Source organism: Serpula lacrymans (assembly GCF_000218685.1).
Source record: "Serpula lacrymans var. lacrymans S7.9 unplaced genomic scaffold SERLAscaffold_3, whole genome shotgun sequence".
NCBI classification, from domain to species: Eukaryota; Fungi; Basidiomycota; class Agaricomycetes; order Boletales; family Serpulaceae; genus Serpula; species Serpula lacrymans.
The window spans coordinates 451,809-471,166 of record NW_006763292.1 but is presented as its reverse complement, the minus strand read 5'-3'; the positions used below and the strand labels follow the sequence as shown (position 1 = coordinate 471,166).

Below are 19,358 nucleotides of genomic sequence, written 5' to 3'. Positions count from 1 at the left end.
CCCTGTCTGGTTATTATCCAATTTTATCACCGATTCAGCACCTTTGTGCTACTATAAAGTTTCATCCTTTCTCCATCGATCTTCGAGCATTCACTATTGAGTAGTGTTCTCGAGATTTCACCTTTAGTGGCTGATCTATGAACCTGATGTTCACAGAACTTCGCACTACCCAGTGCCAGGACAAGTCTTCCCACTCCTTACATACTCATATTGCACTGTAGGTACCGTACACATTCTGTCCTGTCCGATAATATAGTTACTCATACTTATTAAGAACAAAGCTTGAAGGAAGTGTCTAGCCACTTGCTGAGAGCAATCAGGGACTGGAACTAGAGTCCAATGTGAGTAACTTTATTATTAGAGAGTATAACAGGTATACAGTACCTAGAGTCCAATGTGAGTAACTAGAGAATAGGAAGCATTGGACTCTGCAGTACTGTCCGAAGTTTTGTAAACAAAGGTAAACAAATCAGCCACAAAGGTGAAATAATAGAGAACACAATCAATAGTGAATGATAGAAGAATAGATAGAGAAAGGAATGAAAATATATAGGTAGCACAAAGGTGCAGAATCAGGTGATAAAATTGGATAATAACCAGACCAGGGATTGAACCTGGAACCTTCTGGATACATGCCAGCTGCTCTACCAATTGAGCTATATGGCCAAGGTTATACAATGTAGGATCTTAAACATGACATGCAACCACAGATGTCTTACACAGAATAGCTGCTGCATACTGGGCTGGCTTACAAATCAGAGGTATTATCCTATGCAATATTGGTATGTCAGAGTGTATTCTAACAATACTGGACTCTAGTTCTGTCCCTGTTAGCTCTCAGAAAGTGGCTAGACACTTCCCAGAAGTTCTCAATTGAACAAAGATGCCTGTTACAGCTCACTTCCTGATCCTGTTATTCAGTGAGCATCTATTATCTGGCTGACAACAGCGCACTAACTCTATATTTATACAGGCATGTTGAGATATTCGCAAATTATGCTAACCATCAAAGTTTTACTTACAGCATCAACCAAGTACCCAACATCAAGACATGGGGTAAACAATTACACAAAAAAAACTGGATGTACTACATTTCTGACAAAACCACAAACACCCTCTACACTGTCTGGATTTTTGGTCAAATCAGCAAACCATGGTTATTTGAAAAAGGTCCTCAAGGCACTCCGCAGCCCCGTGTCAACATTGCCATTGATCTTTTCACTAAATCTGCTCTTCTCCCCTCTCAATAATTGATTGACAGACTTCAGCAGCCCCCACAAGGTAAATTAGGTCCCCTACCCTCTTACACATTCTCATTTTTGTGCATGGTCAGATTCACCACAAATGGATTGGTCAGACATTATTGCCTGGCATCACCAGACACTGTTTGACCGTGACGGACAAGGATCCCCCCAAAAGGTCTGTACTGCCCTTTCAACATGATGCACTCTAATGAAATCTCAGGCTCTCCCTTTCACGGCTGTATATGATGCAAGGGAAAAATTCACCACAAAAAACAATATGGAAGCATACCCTGCTCGTTGTTTGCAAATCAATGATATAGCTCTGATGGAAGTTCATATCAAACAATACAAATGTGATAAAAGCTGATCTCAACATTTAACTCAGCTCTTGTATAGTTTAACTTTCAGATACTATTTTGCTCTTTCTACCTGGCTTTACACAGAATAACCACATGTTTGATACTTGTTTAGTACAATAATATAACGGCATTATGGGGCAGCACTGTTTGATAATACAGGGAACTGTAGTTAAAACCTTTCATGAGTATGTAACAAAACCATGTTGTCAGCGTGAAAGTATGCAATGTGGTTATCACGCCAAATTTTGCATGACAATAAAACTAGGTCATTGGATGAGAACGAAGAACATGATAATGAAGACATTGACAACATGTTAACTTTGCCCACCCTTCTATCTAGCATTTTAAGAGTTGTGCCCTGCAAAGGGTTCAGTGAAATGTTACGTCAAGAGTGAATGTGTATATGTGAGGAAAGCTCATGTGTTGCTTTGATAATATCATCACAGTGGTCTAAACTCTTGAACAGATTTTGACTTCTTGACAAAAAATGTAGATACTGCATGCCTACTTGTTGAGTGTTTTCCCCTAACGGCGTGACCTCAATCAACCATTTTGGGATGAATGTTAGAGTGGTATAGTGCAGGAGTGAAAGCCATCTGACCACTATGATTTTGTAAGCTTCACCCGTATTTGACGTTGGGATGAAAGTGAGTCTATTTTAGCCTTTTTCTTTTCAAAAAATCTCACTAAGTCCTTTTAACATGTTGTTGGATTTCAACAACACGATATCAATTGAACTTCCCCTCAAATATCCCGAAACATATAGAGTGACATTCACACCAGATTTCCCTGGACCTATGGTAAATTATGCACATTATACTTATTGTATTAACCTTTCTGTATTTCTAGACTATTGAGATAAAACAATCCAGTACCGTAAGTAGTGCATCACACAAGGAAAAAGAGGCTATAACATCGAGTAAGCAGTGACCCTGCTGTCTACAGTTTTTAATGCACCCTTCCCATTTAGCCCCGCAGAGACCCCAACCGCCAACCACCGAGTACAACAGCCTTACTGAACCAGAAAGCAACCAAGAAACTTTCAAAGTGGAAAGCTTGGTTAATTAAAGGTGAGTCCTCAAAATCTTATCCACATTCAATCTAAAAAGTACTATTATTCACAGAGGAAACGACCTACATCTCCACTCAAAGCTGCAACATCCTCCAAGCATCTCAAAATGCTCTCTGTATCACGAATTGTGTAAATTTGTGGCACAGAATGCGCTCAATCCCATCTGACTGTTTTATCTTTATGCTCATACATATTGAATTGAATGAGAGTTCAACGAGAAAATGTAAAAATAAGCCTAGTAGCCTAGTGCATGTGGTGTTGACTTGTGTGTGATCGTACACTGCCGCGCCTAAGCCATGCGGCATCAACCTTACCATCATCACCATCACCATCAACTATCATGCCTGCCTTCACTCACTGCTACTGCAGAACTCAGAACTGTGATGGTGCACTTGTAACGCCTGCAACAAAACAAACTCATGAGAGAGCCAACTTGCGCTCAAAAACAGCCATGTCACAAATGACCCACATAGGCCACCCACCAAGCCTAGCTGCTGCAAACACCACTCGAGAGGCGATTCTACCACCAAAATGCAACTTTTCAGAGCCTCAAGCATCCTCTTCCAGACTTGTAGAACAGCAAATGATTGAAAATGGTATACTAACTACTGAAGATATTAATTTACAGGTCTTTGGTAGTAGTGAACCAAATTTAGGCTCTAACTTTCACTCACCAGAGACTTTACATGCCACTATAAACTACTATAATGCTTACAACTCGTTTACAGCTGCAGGTGCTCAACCTTTGAGTGCCTATTAGGCCCATCACCTGCTACTAAATCCCGAGTGACGTGCAATAGAACGCAAGCTGGAAAGGACAATTGAGCAAATCCAACGAGAACAAATAGACTTGTATCAAGACCCTACCAACTCTATTGATAATTTCTTCAATGAGAATATCAATGTGGATGCTGACCAGCCTATTGAAACTGATAAAATAGATCAAGACACTGGGCTCAAGTTCTCATCTCATGAACTCACCAAAGATGACCCCGACCCTTTCGAGCCTGGTGGCAAGCTGCTCTCACTTGATGGTCGCTCTGATCTGAGCACTCAACCTCCTCATCTCCTCACAGTATATGCACTAGCAACTTGGCTCCACCTGCAATGACACCTACCTCGTGCGGCGTGTAACACCTTCTTATCAAACATGGCTCACGAGAACATGGAAGATGATACTGATGCTAAGTTCTCACTTTACCCGGACAATCCAGCTAATTTTCTCAAGCTCTCAAGCGCTCTTTGTATCCTAGTCAAGAATTTTCTGACAGATGAGGCTATTAACAAGGCTGACACGCTGATTAGAGAGTATTGTACAGAGCTTATCATGGAATGTCTGATCCTTTTTAATGACATAGCTGTTAATTTATATTTTATTTCATTTTAGCTGTACGGGTCAAGTTGTATCAAGCCAAATCATCATTAAGCAACTCATGTTGCTAACTATACTCGAAGCTTTGGCCCTTTGCACAACTTCTGGACATTTCTATTTGAGCGTCTCAATAAGGTCCTCAAATCATTCAAGACAAACAATCATGCAAATGGAGAGTTGGAGACAATGTTCTTCAATGAGTTTCACCTTATGTGCCAGTCAAGTTGACTTGTAAGTCTTTTTTTCTTGGTCTAAATTTCTACTGATATCACTGATATCTACAGACATATTCACTCTTGCAAATGCCAAGGGAGTCTTTACCATGTGAGGCAGCTGAGATCATGCTCAAAACAACAACAGAAGAACATGGAACTGTTGCTGCACTTGCAGCACTATCAAAAGAGCTAGATGAAGCTCACACAGATGGTATGTACATATAAACCTTGTTAATTGATAGCTGACAACAATATATAGCTGGTGTTATTAATGCCTTCAGCCCTCGTCGCCATTTTATGACCATGTCAAGTGAAACCTACCAACTCCTTGCATGAACAATCTGCATGTGGTTGCCAACTACACCTGTTCACTGCCGCTCTCAATGTCCATTAGTCACCAACAGTTTACCTCTAAACTGCAAAGCAACTTTTTATGATTATGTTGTGATTAATCGCAAGCGCTATAATGCTTCTCACACAACAGGGTCTATTGGTTCATTGTTAGTTCATGTTTCTATTGAGCAGTCTTCTGTTGAAGGTATTCTTGATGCATATGGCGAAGTCTTAGAAGTCTTCAAGTTTGAGCAAGACATTCAATGCATAGGAGACTCAATGTGCTTTGCTTGTATGCAATGGTTCAAGCACTGGGAGGGTGAACATGATGATATTGTAACAACCAAGAGTTAGTTACTCTGGCGCACAACTGGAACCAACTATAGAGATGATGATGAGGGAGTGGTTACCCTTTAGACTTCAACAAGTTAGTTGTGAGGATACAACAGGAGGACTCGCTGAGGAGTCTCCTTGATCTATTGGGGTATTTATACTACTACAGGTTTGTTTGTACGTATATACTATACAGTTAATGAAGGCAGTGGCTGATGATATCAGAGGGCGCAGTCCATGTGACCAGCTCCACTGCGTGAGAGACTTGTATCTAAAATAGAAAGAAAGGCAGCACAGCACAAGAAAGTGGAGTTTGAACAAAAGGGAAAGTGCCACATGGCACGAAGTGTGAAAACTACAGTAAAAGGTTAAGGAGGAGAATGAAAATTAAAGGTCCAAAAATGTGTTATCGTAACAGATATATGGGATAAGTTGTAAGTTCATTCATATTTTAATAGTATTCGTTGACTTTGTGTTTGGTAGTGCAGCTGTTGGTGTTTGACTTTGGGAGCTTGAGGAATATATGGGACCAGATATGCAGTTGCCCCCCCTCATTTCCCCTAACTGGATTAAGGGACACATTGCTCTCAAGACAGTCACAATTGGGCCTGACCAGAAGAAAGTATGGGCCACAATTGACTTGGCAAAGGTGCATCTTTTTTTTTGCTGAATGATAAGTGACTCAGCTTGGTTTTGGCCAGCAGTGATTGTTTGTATGCTAAAGCTTTATTATTCTTCTTTTCCGGCTGATGCTTATCGTTTTCCTTCATTTTTTTTGGTAGATGCTCATTGTTTTCCTCTTTTCATCTTCTGTTAACATTTCAATAATATTTTTACTCCCTTTTTATCTTCATACTACAAATTTACATCATTATCACCATCGTTCTCAGCCAAATACTCTGCCAGTTCCCTGAGATACTCCCTATCCTTAGCTACTAACTCCCCTTGCTTCGCACGAGTATGACAATCTTGCAACCAGGCCATACTCTCAAGGACTTCAACTGACGGATTGGCATTAAGCCAGGCCTTTTGAACTATTGATCTGAATGGTTTTGTTGGCTGCGCTTTTCCTGATTGCGGTGGTTTATTGACCATTTTTGAGGGGTGAGTGGTAAACCTCTTTGTAGCTGTATCCCTTTTCTTAGTTGTCTTGCGTTGTTTTGGTGGGGGTGCAGTGCTAGGATCATTGGTTTCTATTGCTGTGCTATGTAGCCCTTTGACAATTGAATCCAGTTCCACAAGGAAAACAATATACTGTACTCATCATCAGTGAGTGCTTTGATTAAATAAAAAGTAACTTACATCTAGTAAGCGCCAACAGAGCCCAATTTTCATCCAGCCATTAGCTGGAATGTCTTGATCTTTACGACATTTCCTTGAGGCATCACTTAAATCAGAGTTGTTAAAGGAGATATAGTCAGAGCCAAAGTTGGTGTCAATCATTGCCACAGCATCTGCCACATTATACTTGGCTTCAAACACTGGGATGGCTTCATGTTGACAATTGGCAACCTGGCATCAAGTTTTAGCAGCATGCTATCTATATTAAGGTAATGTACCAATGAACGCCTTGCACATTGCCGAGAGTTTTGCTGCTTATCTTGCAGTTTTTCAAACCTTAGCAAGTCAGCGCGTGCCTTTACTTGGGACTGTAAGTTGCGCCAGTACAATTTTGTCATCTTGATAATGACATCTTTGTTGTAGTCAGCATCTACAAGCTCTGGCTTGCCTCCTAGAATGGTCTGTAATGCCTGAGTAAGTGTTATTTGGCCTGGTCTTTTGTAGTGCTATTTGACCTTACTGTTTCATTATCCCAGACACAATCAACAATTTTATTCACAAAGCAGACATTGACTGTATGGTCAATCTTCATAACAGGTGCATCGTCAGGATAGGGCTCAAGGTTGTCAATTAATGTTTGTATCCTTTCGTCTTGTTTAGCCGTCTTCTCCACCCCACATAGGTCAAAGAATAGTGGATGGATCATTGCCTGTTGTAGTGTCAACAACAGTGGATCTTGGTGGTAAGCAACTTACTTTTAACTTGGGGTGCTGATTTGAAACATTTTTCAAGGAACTATCAGCCATTTTTGGTTTCATGGCAACAAGTTCGTGGAGGGTCGTCTCAAGATTTTGAAGTTTTTCATTGGCGGTTTGAAGACCTGAAGTGAGTGCTTGTTGGCTCGCAAGTAATGTTTGATTAGTATATTCGAGAGCCCTGACATGACTGTGTAACATCTGCATTTCCTGGACAAGAAGCTGGAGTGTGTTTTGCAGGCCTTGGATTGCTCAATCAGATAATTCATTACAGATGGAGTTGTTGTGATAACCCATCGGACTATGTTGAGGTACGTGGTTCGAATACTATGCATATGCCAAGGCATTTGATTGCATACTGAGGGTTGGGGAGGAGGTTGCATTTTCCCTTTGAGGATTGATTGGTGAGTAATGGCTTCATTTGGAGTGCTATAAACTCACATGTATGTGCCTGGGTCTTGAGAGCTATCTGCAAAAAGGAGCGAGGAACGATTCTGGTCGCCACTAGCAGGAAAGCCCTGCAAGTTGGGTAGCATTGCACGCTGGGAACTTGCTCGAGTACCTTGGCCATGGTTTGTCATCGACGTGAAGCTGAGTTCACTTGAAAAGGGGTTGTCGTGGGGCTGGGAAGTGAGAGGTGATAGTTCACCCGGCTGTTGTAGTGGGCTGGTGTGCATTGAATGCACATTTAATGGGTACATAGTGGAGAGTTGAGGAGGAGAAAACTACCTGAGGACATTTTTATGTACTAGGTGACAAAACCGGATAAACCCAGTCTCTGCTAAAGCAGCCATTGTTCTCCATGGAGCATAGCCACCACTCCATGGAGTCACCATTGTTCTCCTAGGAGTCATTATACTGTAGCAAGTAGCACCTCTGACTATAAGTAGTAGGGTGTTTAGTATAGGAATACCTCAGTTGTTTCTATAGCCTCTTGGGCAGCGGCTGAGTTTCACTTAGATTTATTACAGGCTGAGGAGGGGGATTCCTAGCGGTTTTCTTTTCTGTCTATCTGTACGCTATTCACATCTTAATTAGTGCCTAATTCATACTTTAATTGGCCTTCATTTTACTTTGATTTGCTTCCAACTGTACTTCTTAAGTAGAAATAATCATTCAAATTCTATCATCAAACCATTACAAGTGTTAGGACAAAATGGATTCTAGTTAGATTCGAAAAAGTGCGGCTTTCCATCTTATATCCCGACTTCCCCATGTCCGTTGTCTGATTCCAGTCACTATCTGTTTTACTCGGGTATCTAGACATTATCCATAGCCGGTTAAAAACTGGTTTCTGCAGTGATTATTGAAGATAAAAATCATATCGCATATATTGAATTAGGTAAGCAAGGGAGACTAGAGGACCGTTATTGAATACTAGTATTAAAGACTTGCAACATTTGATAGTATTATTTCCAATCCTTTTTCATCCATAGCTCGCACTTCTTTTTCAACCAGCTCGAAATTATCCCACCACCATTGATGAGTTTTATCGTACTCGCCTGAATCCGTGACCCCCACCCTTTTCTGCCACGGTTTGTCGGGTAATATGTAATGAAGACATCGTATTTCATCGTCACGCCACAAAGGCGTATGGATAAGCATCAAGGTCTTGAGCGCGTTGTAACACCATGGAAGGGGCTTCCACTTCCCTCTAAAAAGATCTGACAGAAGATCTTGATCAGGAAATGACCAAGTAGCTACAAGTGGTGATGTGCATAGATGTCGTTGAATAGATTCAAAAAGATGCAGTGATGGGTTGAGCACTACTAAGCCGGAATTAAGCTGACTATAAGGTCGAGGACTAGAGTCTGTTATTGCCGAGGGCGAAGTGAGGCCGATTGGGTGTTCAAGATGTGTATAAGCACAATTGGCAGGTATCCTAATTCTTTCCATAAGATGCTAAGTATGTCAAGGTTTATACAGGACCTACCAATCCGCGGGGTAATGAGGATATCGGCGAGGATTACATGCGCATACATGAGTTGCAGCTATCCAATCCTTCTCAAGCTCAAGGTCCATGAGTTCATCCATTCTACGCAAGACAAGCATATCGGCATCGAGAAGGATTACCCGCTGAAGGGCTTTTGCATCAGATAATCTCAGAACGTGAGCCTCCCGAATACATACGTGATATTCAGTCAAGCCGAAACACCTAAAAAGAACTAGTTGGTATCTGTTATAGTATCTTCTTTCGAAAGGTGATAAACTACCTGAGCTTGGTCCAAGTATCAGAGAACCTAACATCACTGAGTGAGAGTGTATGTACCCCTTCGGGGGGTCCCAATGATGCTACTTCCGTCGTTGTTATGTTTTTCCTGGCGAGGACAGCCCGAGCTTCAGCTGGTAATTGGGGAGTGACCATCACTACCAGTGGGTAACGAGAACCGACTGCCCGGAGGGTAAACTCGAGGACGAGCACACCTGGCAAATAAGATGATTTAGTGAGGAGAGTTACGTATGCGGCCTTGCGTTCCATAATGAAAATGTGCGAAGTTTGAAGGCAAGACGAAGAGGTCGGCACTACTACGTCTGCCATCAGTGAAATCAGTCAAGTCTGCCAGCGCCTAGTCTCGTTACCCCAGACAATATAGAGCATGTGCGCGAGATATCTAGTGCCTGCGAGCGGAGTTTAAATCTGAGGCAAAAAAGTGGTAAGGTTTGCTCGCGCAACAATGCTCTATAACGTCTGGTGCATTTGGTGCAGAAGGGGGTAGGTCTAGTCATGTGACTATGCACGTAGCCAAAAATGTCTGTTGATCATGTACTATGAAAACCTGGTTGGCATGCAGGATTTCCCCAACTAAGAGCATCAAGAAAGAGAGTATGTTGACTACTTTTTGGACTAGATCCTGGCCTTCTAGCCTGGCTTTCATTTGATGTGTTTGCTCGAGTTGAATGGGGGAGTCAGGTTCATTGGGGGAATCAGATGGCGGATTGAAATGAATATTATTTGTATTGTCAACTGTCAGACAGCCTGCCACAAAGCAGTGCAGTGGCTTCCACATCAGACATACCACTGGGGCTTGACCATCTATGGATAAAAAAGAGCCACTAGAGAACTAGGCTCAGATGACAGATTACTGGGACTCACCTGCCATAGCACAGTGAAAGTAATGCTTCAAATGCCAATGTCGTGACAGTAGGAAGGACAATCGGGTGGTCATCACTTGACCCATCTGTAGCAATTAGGTGGGCATTTGCAGAGGCTGAAAATATGTCTTTGAGCGTTTTTGAAGCTGTTGATAGAATATTGCGGTGAAGCTTGTACAGCACATTTTTAACCTAAAACAAGCAAAGTAAATTAGAGCAAAATTGTAGCAAATGGTAGTAGCAAAAATGTGAATACCTGGAAAATGAACGAGCCTTCATCAAAATAGTATATTGGATGGCGATGACAATGGTCACCTGGCCCTTCAGGGAGCTATTATATTCAAGAAAATGGTTGAGAGAGTGAGAGTGAGAGTGAAAGTGAGAGAAATGTACCATACTATCCTTTACAGAGTTCGAGAAACTGATTGAGCCTGGCATATTTTCAAACTTTGCAGTATACATGAATGCAGTACTAAAACCGAAGGTCAGGATTCCGTCGGGGTTTCAAATGCTATGTCACGAGGTCGGGTTGTGCCAATCAGTGATAATATGATATCAATTTAAACTACAATGATACAATGATACAAAGATCTACAAGTAACCACTGACTTGGACCATGGTGGTACAAATAAAATATGACTATGTATTCTGAAGTACCAGTATAACAAAACGAAAGAAAAAAGTGTGACTTACTGGTTAGCTTCAGAGTTAGGGCCATGCAATGAGCACAGGAAACGGTACATACACTAGTGTCCTCTCCAAATGCTCAAGGTCAACCCAGGATAGGGAGCACCAGGACCAGGACAGTGGCCCCTAAGAGACCTGTGTAGCGGTTTGATATGTATTAAAAAATATATGTGCAGTACTTTTGTTTATTTACTTACAGTTATCAAAATAACCATTCAGGTTAAAAGCAAGGAACAGGATATTTAGCACTAATGTCACAAGTAATTACTCTAGTCCTGTAAGAAGAAATATAATTAGTGAGTTGCTAGATGCTCGAAAAGAAAATATAAATAATGAACTCACCAATGGAAAGTTCCTTGCTCGTAGCAGACAGTCCTTACTTAACATCTTGCAATAATATTTTTGTTGGTCAAGTTGGGTGAACTAATGTTGAGCTTTTGCCTCAGAATGTGTGTGACTCATCTGTCTGTATATATGGCGTTGTTTCAATGTCGTACTGCGAGCACATGTATATACTATTTGATTAGTTAGGTCTGTGTACCGCGCAATTCAGAGTTTCTATTGCGCCACATTAAAAGTGCACTTGGAGCGCCATACAAGATTGTAGTGGCGCCTGGTGCCACACTACAAGTGGGGATAGGCAATGCTACGCCAATTTAAAACTCCGCTGGTGAGAAAGCATGTAGGGGAAGTGACACAGCAAGCATAACCAACTTTTGTCACACCCAAAATCAATGAAAAAGTCTGAAAGTAGTTAAAATGTTTAATTGCATTTTGGACCTACAAGACTTTATCAGAATAATGTATTTTTGTTAGCATATTTCTACATATCCACACAAAAATATAGTATTTATGGGAATATGTCAACAAAAAGACATCATTTTGTAGGTCTAAAATGCAATCAAATATTTCAGCTACTTTCAGACTTTTCCATTAATTATGAGTATGACAAAAGTTGGTAATGCTTGCTGTGTGACTGAAATGTGTGACCACCAAGCATATCCATGTAGGACGCGTAAATAGCGTCAACTTTGTATAGAGACATTGGTAGGAATTTGATACCTGCATGTAATCTCCACAACAATTTTCTAAAAAGCTCATGTCTTGCATGAAAAGATGCCATCCAGTGAGGTTGGATGATATAATCTCAAAGTTTTCTCATTGACACTACATTTACTCATTCAACTCTCATCAAACGCACATGTCGACATGCCCAAATGGCTACATTGTAGCTGGGGGAATGGAGGAGGCTGTTGAGCATGTATATTAGTTGTTATGTAAGCATACCAGCCTGCGTTGGGTTGGGTCGACGAGTCAACAAGGCACTGCATCTGTGGTGCATGGCCCTCATTCACTATCAGGACCGATGGAAACCCTCTAAAAAGCACACCAGAGGACAAAAATATCAACTTGCACTCTTGCATAGTCGCAACCGCTTGAACAAGGAAGATAATACCTTTAATACTTCCAGCACCATATCAAGGCCCAGCCCTGCTTCCCAAAATAACCATCAGCTCAATCTCCAACTTCAGACCATACAGGCGTTTACTGACGAGAAGAAGTACCATAACAAGTGCTGAAAATCGAAACAAGCTCAAAGTTCTGTTGATGATCTTTGGCAGCAGTTGCAGCAGGTTAGATCTATGCACATTGAAGAAGCTACAACTCATACGGCAACACAGCAGGAACTTACCATAATAAAGACAGTATTACAGCATGCACAATAACACAATGTAGCATTGTCAAAACAGAACCATGCACTTGTAATGTGGGTTGCACGAGCTCTGAAGGAAAAGGCACATGCAGTCCAGAGAGCATCAGAGAAGGCTATTGAAAAGGTCAAAGCAACAGGCCTGGGCACATTCATGATGAAGGAGAAGGGAAACATCACCGAAACAGCTAGGGGAATGCTGAGAGACCTTGTGGCCTTCCACAATGTGCCGGCTGCCCATGCAGGAGGAGTAGTGTCCATGGTTACAGCTGCCGTGGGTGTGACTGTCAAGGGGAGAGCAAGTAAGCGCAGTATAGGACAAATTGCATTAGAAGGAGGTGAAGCGGCCAATATACAGGCAGTGGATGAGATTGTTGGGTCCAAAGGTACAATATCAATGTTGCAATTGCCTAAAAATAGACTGAATCAGCTTTGATAGGCATTACACTGAGCGGAGATGGTACAACTCACAAATATGTGAATTATGAGTCCCGCCATATCATGTTTACCACGTCAAGTGGTGAGAAAGTCAATTGTGCAATTGGTGTCCACTCCGCTATCAATCATACAAGTGAGACTCAGCTGGAGGGATGGTGGGAACTCATACTGGAGATGTACAGGACCTACAATGTGTCCTCGAGGGCAAAAGAATACCAGGCAGACCCCCGAGAATTCTATCTTGCAGTCAAAGGTGTATCCATGGACCATGCTGAAGATCAAAAGAAGTTTGTGCGTCTGTTACTGGATGTACAAAGTCAAGCCAACCAAGAGACCTGAGGAGAGAAGGCACTGTCAAGCCTGGCACACGAGAAGTACAAAGCCTTGCTTGACGAGCTGGCCGAGCACACCATGTTCAATGCAGGAGGTGTAGAGAGCTGGAGGTGTTTATCGGGTGATGAAAGGGAGGCCCGTTCATTGATGGCAATAAATGACTTTCAGTTAGCTTTATCGAACACGCTGATGGAACAGGAAAAGCATCACGCACCATCAGTTGCCAAAGCAACCTGGGAAACAATCTCAGCAGCAGGGGGGCTGGAAGTATGGCATGGATTATCAAACAGGGAAAGGGAAGTCCATTTATCCATGGCACTTTGTGCAATACATATCAAAATTGGCCAGGAGGAGTTTGATGGGCTGTCGGACATCGAGAAGGATGCTGCAACATTTTCCGTGTGGGCAGGATGCTTCATGCACGAGGAGCTCAATGCCTTCAAAGGAGGATACACCAGAATATCAGGATACTAGAAGAAACACGGCCTACCAGGGCCTGCAAAGCTTTTGAACAAGGCCAAACTTGGCTATACCTTTCGATGGCCAGATACAAGCAACACTCAATACCAGAGATATGGTGATGTGGCTACTGTTTGGATCATTCATCATCAACTCCTTATTAGCTTCCTAGGGGTCGTCAAGGACAAGAAGGAAAAATGTACCCTCACAAACATCAAGAAGAATGTTCTCACTGGATTACTTGACCCAGAGACGAACTCCAAGATGTGTCCCCTTGCAATCTACTCCCAGATAATCACTATTCCTTTCATGCAACAAGTGAGAGGTCCAACAGGAGAACATACCATTGTTTTGGATCTGGGACCTCTTCTCATCAAAGTGATTGCCCATTGCACAGCAATTGTTGCTGATCCTGACCTTGTTTTGGCACCTGATGCAAGATATCAAACTGCAACCCTTGACGGCCAGCCATTTGAGCGTCCAAAGGTGTTCTATGCTGTCCAGAGGCTGATCCTGACACTTCCGCACATTTGAGGACTGCTGGTGGAGTTCTTCCACGGTGCCAAGGACACATGGGAGCGGTTTTACAGTGAGTTTGCTGCAGGTGGGGCCATAGACTGAGCAACCAATGCACAATGTGAGCAAGCGTGAATGAAAACTACAAACAATGATAATGAGGGAACACTGGGGACATTCCATATATCCGCCAGATGAGCACCAAGAATGACAATTGATCAATTCAATGTGAGGCTTCAATACAAAAGAAACAATACTGGCTTGTATATCAAAAATATTCTTCATTCCTTGGTGGATCAAAAACTCCTTCAGAAAAGAGCTCACAAGAAGGGTTCCAGTGGTCATCAGAAGAAGCGGCACCTCGCACAGGCATCATATGATTAACTGGTAGTCGCAAAGAAGCACAAAAAGGACAGATGCAAGCAGGCAAAAAAGGACGCAGCTGATGCCAAAGTTGCTGCAGTTGTGCCTTGACTTGAAGTTGCAGCTATACCAAAGATGACTGTTGCAAAAATCACGCTGCAGTTACAATGGCACCGATGTTTTGATCCAAAGGTGCCACCAAACAGTGAAATATGGCATACTGAAGGCTGGGAAGGTGAAGGCATTGGAGGCCGCCGTCAAGCATTATAATTCTGGAAAGGCTTGCCCGTGTACTCGCGTTGTGTGCAAGGTAATCAAAGAGAGCATTCATTCAAACTAGCTAGTACATCAGCTCTGTTATTAATTGTAGTTTACCAGGTTGCTTTTGTAGTCCCTCAATGAGATGTGAGCTTGAATTCAAGCGTCGGGAGAGAATGTACAATGGCATAGTGAATTTGCTACCTCAGGTGCACACATTCTGATTACATAAGCTCACACTTTTCTGACTGGCATTGCCTCCCCCCACTACCAGCAATAACCAACATCCCACGCAACGGCACATGTGGATGTATAGAAAAGTATGGAAAACAAGTTGCACTCATTGCAGCTTTGCTGCAACTGTCAGGTGCCTGCAGCACCTCAAGTATCTCAGATTTAATCTAGTAAGATAAGATGTCTCAGAACTCACAGTAGAGTCTGAGCTATATTCAAAGTAAGTACCTAGTAAGGTAAGATGTCTATACTAGGGATTAGTCAGGTATTTGAAAGTGGAGAGGAGGGATCTCACCTCAGAACTTGCAGTAGAGTCTGAGGTGTTACATGGCAACCAGGCCATCTTTATAACTAGGTAGGGAAAAAGGAATCAAAAGTTTTATGATGGTATATAGTGGTGCATGCATCGGGGGACCGGGGGGACGCTGGTAAAACCAGTCGGAGTTTATAACCAGACTGATGACTGCTGCCTGATCATCAGGCTTTATCTAGTTTTACCTTCAGTCTCAAGAATTACGCCAAACCAATGGTTAATTGTGATTTCGTGTCAGTACATCTTTATCCCATATTGAACAGCCTGTCTGATATCGAACAACTGGCTGAGCCCAACTGAGTATAACAACTTGTAAGAACATATCTTCCTAACCAGAGTTCCAGACCAAACTGCAGTGAGCATAAAAGCACGTCAAAAAAAAGTGTAAAAATCTGATGGGGTACTAGTCAAAGTGTCCGTAGTCTTGTGCCAAGTCGTCACTGTACATATCAATGTAATCTTCAATCCTATCCAACTCAATCTCATCTGCATCAATAATGTCCAAGTCTGACTTGGAACTATCCCCAGAACTCTCCATGAAGTCTAAAACATCGGAGTTGTATGGGCCCTCTTCCACCTCATCCACATCCGAACCACTGAGGCTGATGTTGTCCAGGTCTATAGGTTGACATGGAGGTGTTTCTTCAGGCTCAACCATCAATATTATATCAGCTGGGTCATTGTTCATCACAGGTGCTGCTGTTGGATTTGGCTGTTTTTTGGTGAGCATTTGTGAGTCTCTGGTATAGACATGTCCAGGGGCAAAGCCCCAGTGATAGCGCATAAAGATATTGCGGTCAGCAAACCTATATACGGGACACAAGAAAGTGTGTCAATTGCAAAAAGCAATGTAAATAGAATGCGCACTGATTAACATAATAAAATTTGTAGTCTTGTGAGTCTCTTGCAGATAGCGACAAACTGATCCCATCAGGGTGAGCTTTTCCTTTTGAAAACCTCGGAATTATATGACAGCCTCAAAGGATATCTTCTGGGTCAATAAATCCGAAAGTGTTGTTGTCATCAATTGGTAAAAATGAAAGTTCCTCTAATGCATTGGTTGCTTCTGTGGGTTTGAAACATTGGTACCATCTGACCCACACAAAGTATATGCGATGAGCTTGATAGTTGACCATTCCTGGTCCTACATATATAACGTTGGAATGATAGATACCCAATACCTTTGCATACCAGACACAAACTCCTGAAGGATCATCAGAGCTCGCAAAGACCATGATATGGTTGCTTGATGTATTCAGATGGATGATGTCTTGAGTACGTTGGACATCATAAGAAGTATAATTAACTTGAAGAATGTGGTGTTGATATATATGACCATCATTGAAGATGATTTGAGCTGGATCCCACTCCAAATTCATCAAAAGGCTTGGGTTGGTAGAAAAATCACTGGTGTGATGTAGATTAGGTGTCATGTACTCCAACAATGCCAGGGCTTGCACTCTTGGCAATAGATGGCTCTGAAACTTTATGACAAAGTTCTAGACAAAACAACACAATATTAGCCAGAGTAGTAATCATGCAACAACTTAACTCCCCTTCAAGGCTAGATCACCAAATCTAGTATGTAGTATGCAAGAATAAACCTATATTAATTGGGTTATTTTATGTGACTCTGATAATATGGTAGACATTGGGTGACAATGCAACACCATCAGATTTGAGCTGAGCTGACTTTGGAAGAATAGATAGTCTATCTTGAATCCCCCGAATTTGAGTTTATCTTTGGTCAATGTTAGCTTTCTGTTTGACAAATCCCTTTTTGCTGGTTTGAGTATATGAAGTCTCTGATGTACAATGTGCAAGCTTGCCCTATGAGACATATGTGAGCTTCAAAAACAAAACAAAACACTCAAACTCATGATTTGGGTTGTATACGAGTCAGTAGTGCCTAGCATTCTAATAGTTCATACATAATCACCCATTGCATGTATTTTGTATGTATTCATATTGAACTTTTTGAGTTGTCGGACGTTGTCATTTACGAGCCTCTGCTTTGTGAGGAAGTTCCTTTGTATGGAATGCAGTGCAGGTCTTGTTATGAAATCTGCAAAGCAGCTGCCCAAATACAACTGTTGAATGATCAAGAAGGTCAAGGGTTTGGTCCATGTGCATTCAAGGCTTTGCCAGCACATGGCATTGGGCTACAACAAATATGAAGTCAAGTATGTCTTGATTGTGAGGCTCTGGTAGGATCGAATACTGGAATCATACACTAAAGTAATAACATAAGAATGTTGATCTGGCAAATATGGATGTGGACGCACCTGAAGGAGGTCCCCATAATCTCAAGCGGCCGTCCTCTTCATCTCTGATGAATTAGTAGAGGAATTTCCTGATTGTGTCTCGTCCAAATGATGGAACATTCCTGAAACTAGAATGATAATCAATGAAAAGCTTTCTGGAATGAGACAGAAGAATCTATCAAACTCATTAATTAATGCTTGACCCTGGCAGTGCAGTATGTGCATAATGTGCATGTAGATCACTTTCCAAACTCCCAGTTCAGTTTCATGTAGAATATTTACAGGGAATAGCGAAAATATGTTGATGTTGAAAGGTGAAAGTTTTGCTGAAAGTGCACTCTGACAGAATCCTCAGTATAATAATACAACTACAACAGTTCAGACTTACTGTTGTTGGTACCAAAGAGTGTGGCTTGAGAAGCCTTTCGACTGCTGTGTTATTGACAGCATAATTGTCCTTATAAATCAGTTTCCGGGCTGATAATATCTTTGCTAGATATGTAGTGTTGTTGACACGAGCCTGTGTTTCTTGTAGCTTCCTATCTTGAGGTGTTCCTATGTTCGATATCTGGCTCATCAGAATCAAGCACCGGGGACATGGGCATTGACCTAGGTTGCGCAAACACAAAAGTAAAATTCTGAATAAACTTAGAGTCAGTAAAGCAAATGACCATGATGGAGAGGCTGATAGTTACTTCTCAGGATAGTTGGCACTGTATGTGAAAAATTGGATATAAAACCGATGTTGGATCCTGTCAAAACATTCAACTATAATACCATGTTTGCAGGCTTCAATTATGTCGTTGTCTAGGAGTATATCCCACTGCGCATGTGTGAATTCACAATTACAGTGGGAAAAAAAATTTGAGTTGGTGCCTTTTTGACCTGCAAAACCCGTTGTGAAGTCTTTAAATGAGTCTGGCAGCTTTGAAAAATAAATGATGAGTAACAATTGAGTAACGGTGTAGTTAGGACTCACCACTTTAAAATATGCAATATTGTGGCACAAGTAACTGTGGGGTCTACTTTGCTGATACTTTGATTCATTCCCAAGGAACATATACAATGGCCATACTTTTATGGTTGAGAATGCTGTCAGCTGAGTTGCGTCTGACCAGAACATCAAGGCAAGGATGCAACACTCCAACTCACAACCAGGCTCCCCTGGTAACTCCTGGATTTCTTGATGGGCCTAAATGAATGCCGGTGACATATGAAGCTCCCCATATATTTTTGTTTCCTCTCTACCTTCTGGTTTCCACTTTAAATTGTAGGGGACAAAATGGAACTGCAAACTATTTGGGTTGGAAAGTAACTCTTGAACAACTGACAGGATGGGACAGTATTGGAAATCTGCTGTTGTAAAGTCCTGGGCACCTGGAACCTGCATTCTTCTGTGGAAAGGTACTGAGAATGTCACAGATGTACTTCTCCATTCACTTTTTTGCTCTGAGTCTCCGCTTATGTCCTCACCAGCTAGTGTGTGATTGATTGTTTTCCAACTAGCCTATCCTATATCTGTTGGCAAAAACTCTGGTGCAGTAATTATATCACAGAGTTTTTTGAAGTTTTCTTGTGATATCTGATTCCCATTGTTCCAATACCAGTCTCCGAGAAGGAATGAACTCTTGTTTGGGTAAGGATAATATGGATTATGAAGGTTTCCATTGTTATTGTTGGATTGAGAAGTTTTGGTGTTATTGTTGGGTGTACATAGATCTTGTA

General features: G+C 41.8%; 6 protein-coding genes across 6 annotated transcripts; 2 read left to right on the top strand and 4 right to left on the bottom strand.

The window, feature by feature from the left end:
- Positions 1-3,126: 3,126 nt before the first annotated feature.
- Positions 3,127-4,598, top strand: SERLADRAFT_434095 (uncharacterized protein; the record flags this gene model as incomplete). The annotated part of the gene is made up of 4 exons (XM_007314359.1): positions 3,127-3,409; positions 3,476-3,750; positions 4,332-4,473; positions 4,522-4,598. The coding sequence occupies 4 exons, from the start codon at positions 3,127-3,129 to the stop codon at positions 4,596-4,598; spliced, it is 777 nt and encodes a 258-aa protein (XP_007314421.1).
- A 1,185-nt stretch (positions 4,599-5,783) lies between these two features.
- On the bottom strand, positions 5,784-7,665 carry SERLADRAFT_434094 (uncharacterized protein; the record flags this gene model as incomplete). Its single annotated transcript, XM_007314358.1, has 8 exons — positions 5,784-6,182; positions 6,231-6,440; positions 6,488-6,670; positions 6,730-6,918; positions 6,965-7,174; positions 7,237-7,265; positions 7,324-7,352; positions 7,406-7,665. 8 exons carry the CDS (start codon positions 7,663-7,665, stop codon positions 5,784-5,786), a joined length of 1,509 nt encoding a protein of 502 aa, XP_007314420.1.
- Positions 7,666-8,272: 607 nt separating this feature from the next.
- On the bottom strand, positions 8,273-9,547 carry SERLADRAFT_379867 (glycosyltransferase family 8 protein; the record flags this gene model as incomplete). The annotated part of the gene is made up of 4 exons (XM_007314357.1): positions 8,273-8,846; positions 8,898-9,040; positions 9,095-9,119; positions 9,178-9,547. The coding sequence occupies 4 exons, from the start codon at positions 9,441-9,443 to the stop codon at positions 8,348-8,350; spliced, it is 933 nt and encodes a 310-aa protein (XP_007314419.1).
- Positions 9,548-9,687: 140 nt separating this feature from the next.
- On the bottom strand, positions 9,688-10,519 carry SERLADRAFT_405858 (uncharacterized protein; the record flags this gene model as incomplete). Its single annotated transcript, XM_007314356.1, has 4 exons — positions 9,688-9,941; positions 9,982-9,998; positions 10,059-10,249; positions 10,451-10,519. 4 exons carry the CDS (start codon positions 10,517-10,519, stop codon positions 9,688-9,690), a joined length of 531 nt encoding a protein of 176 aa, XP_007314418.1.
- Positions 10,520-12,510: 1,991 nt separating this feature from the next.
- On the top strand, positions 12,511-14,581 carry SERLADRAFT_405857 (uncharacterized protein; the record flags this gene model as incomplete). The annotated part of the gene is made up of 6 exons (XM_007314355.1): positions 12,511-12,841; positions 12,895-13,184; positions 13,425-13,627; positions 13,850-14,171; positions 14,221-14,274; positions 14,450-14,581. 6 exons carry the CDS (start codon positions 12,511-12,513, stop codon positions 14,579-14,581), a joined length of 1,332 nt encoding a protein of 443 aa, XP_007314417.1.
- A 1,005-nt stretch (positions 14,582-15,586) lies between these two features.
- Positions 15,587-16,264, bottom strand: SERLADRAFT_458644 (uncharacterized protein; the record flags this gene model as incomplete). Its single annotated transcript, XM_007314354.1, has 2 exons — positions 15,587-16,175; positions 16,209-16,264. The coding sequence occupies 2 exons, from the start codon at positions 16,244-16,246 to the stop codon at positions 15,773-15,775; spliced, it is 441 nt and encodes a 146-aa protein (XP_007314416.1).
- Positions 16,265-19,358: the final 3,094 nt, after the last annotated feature.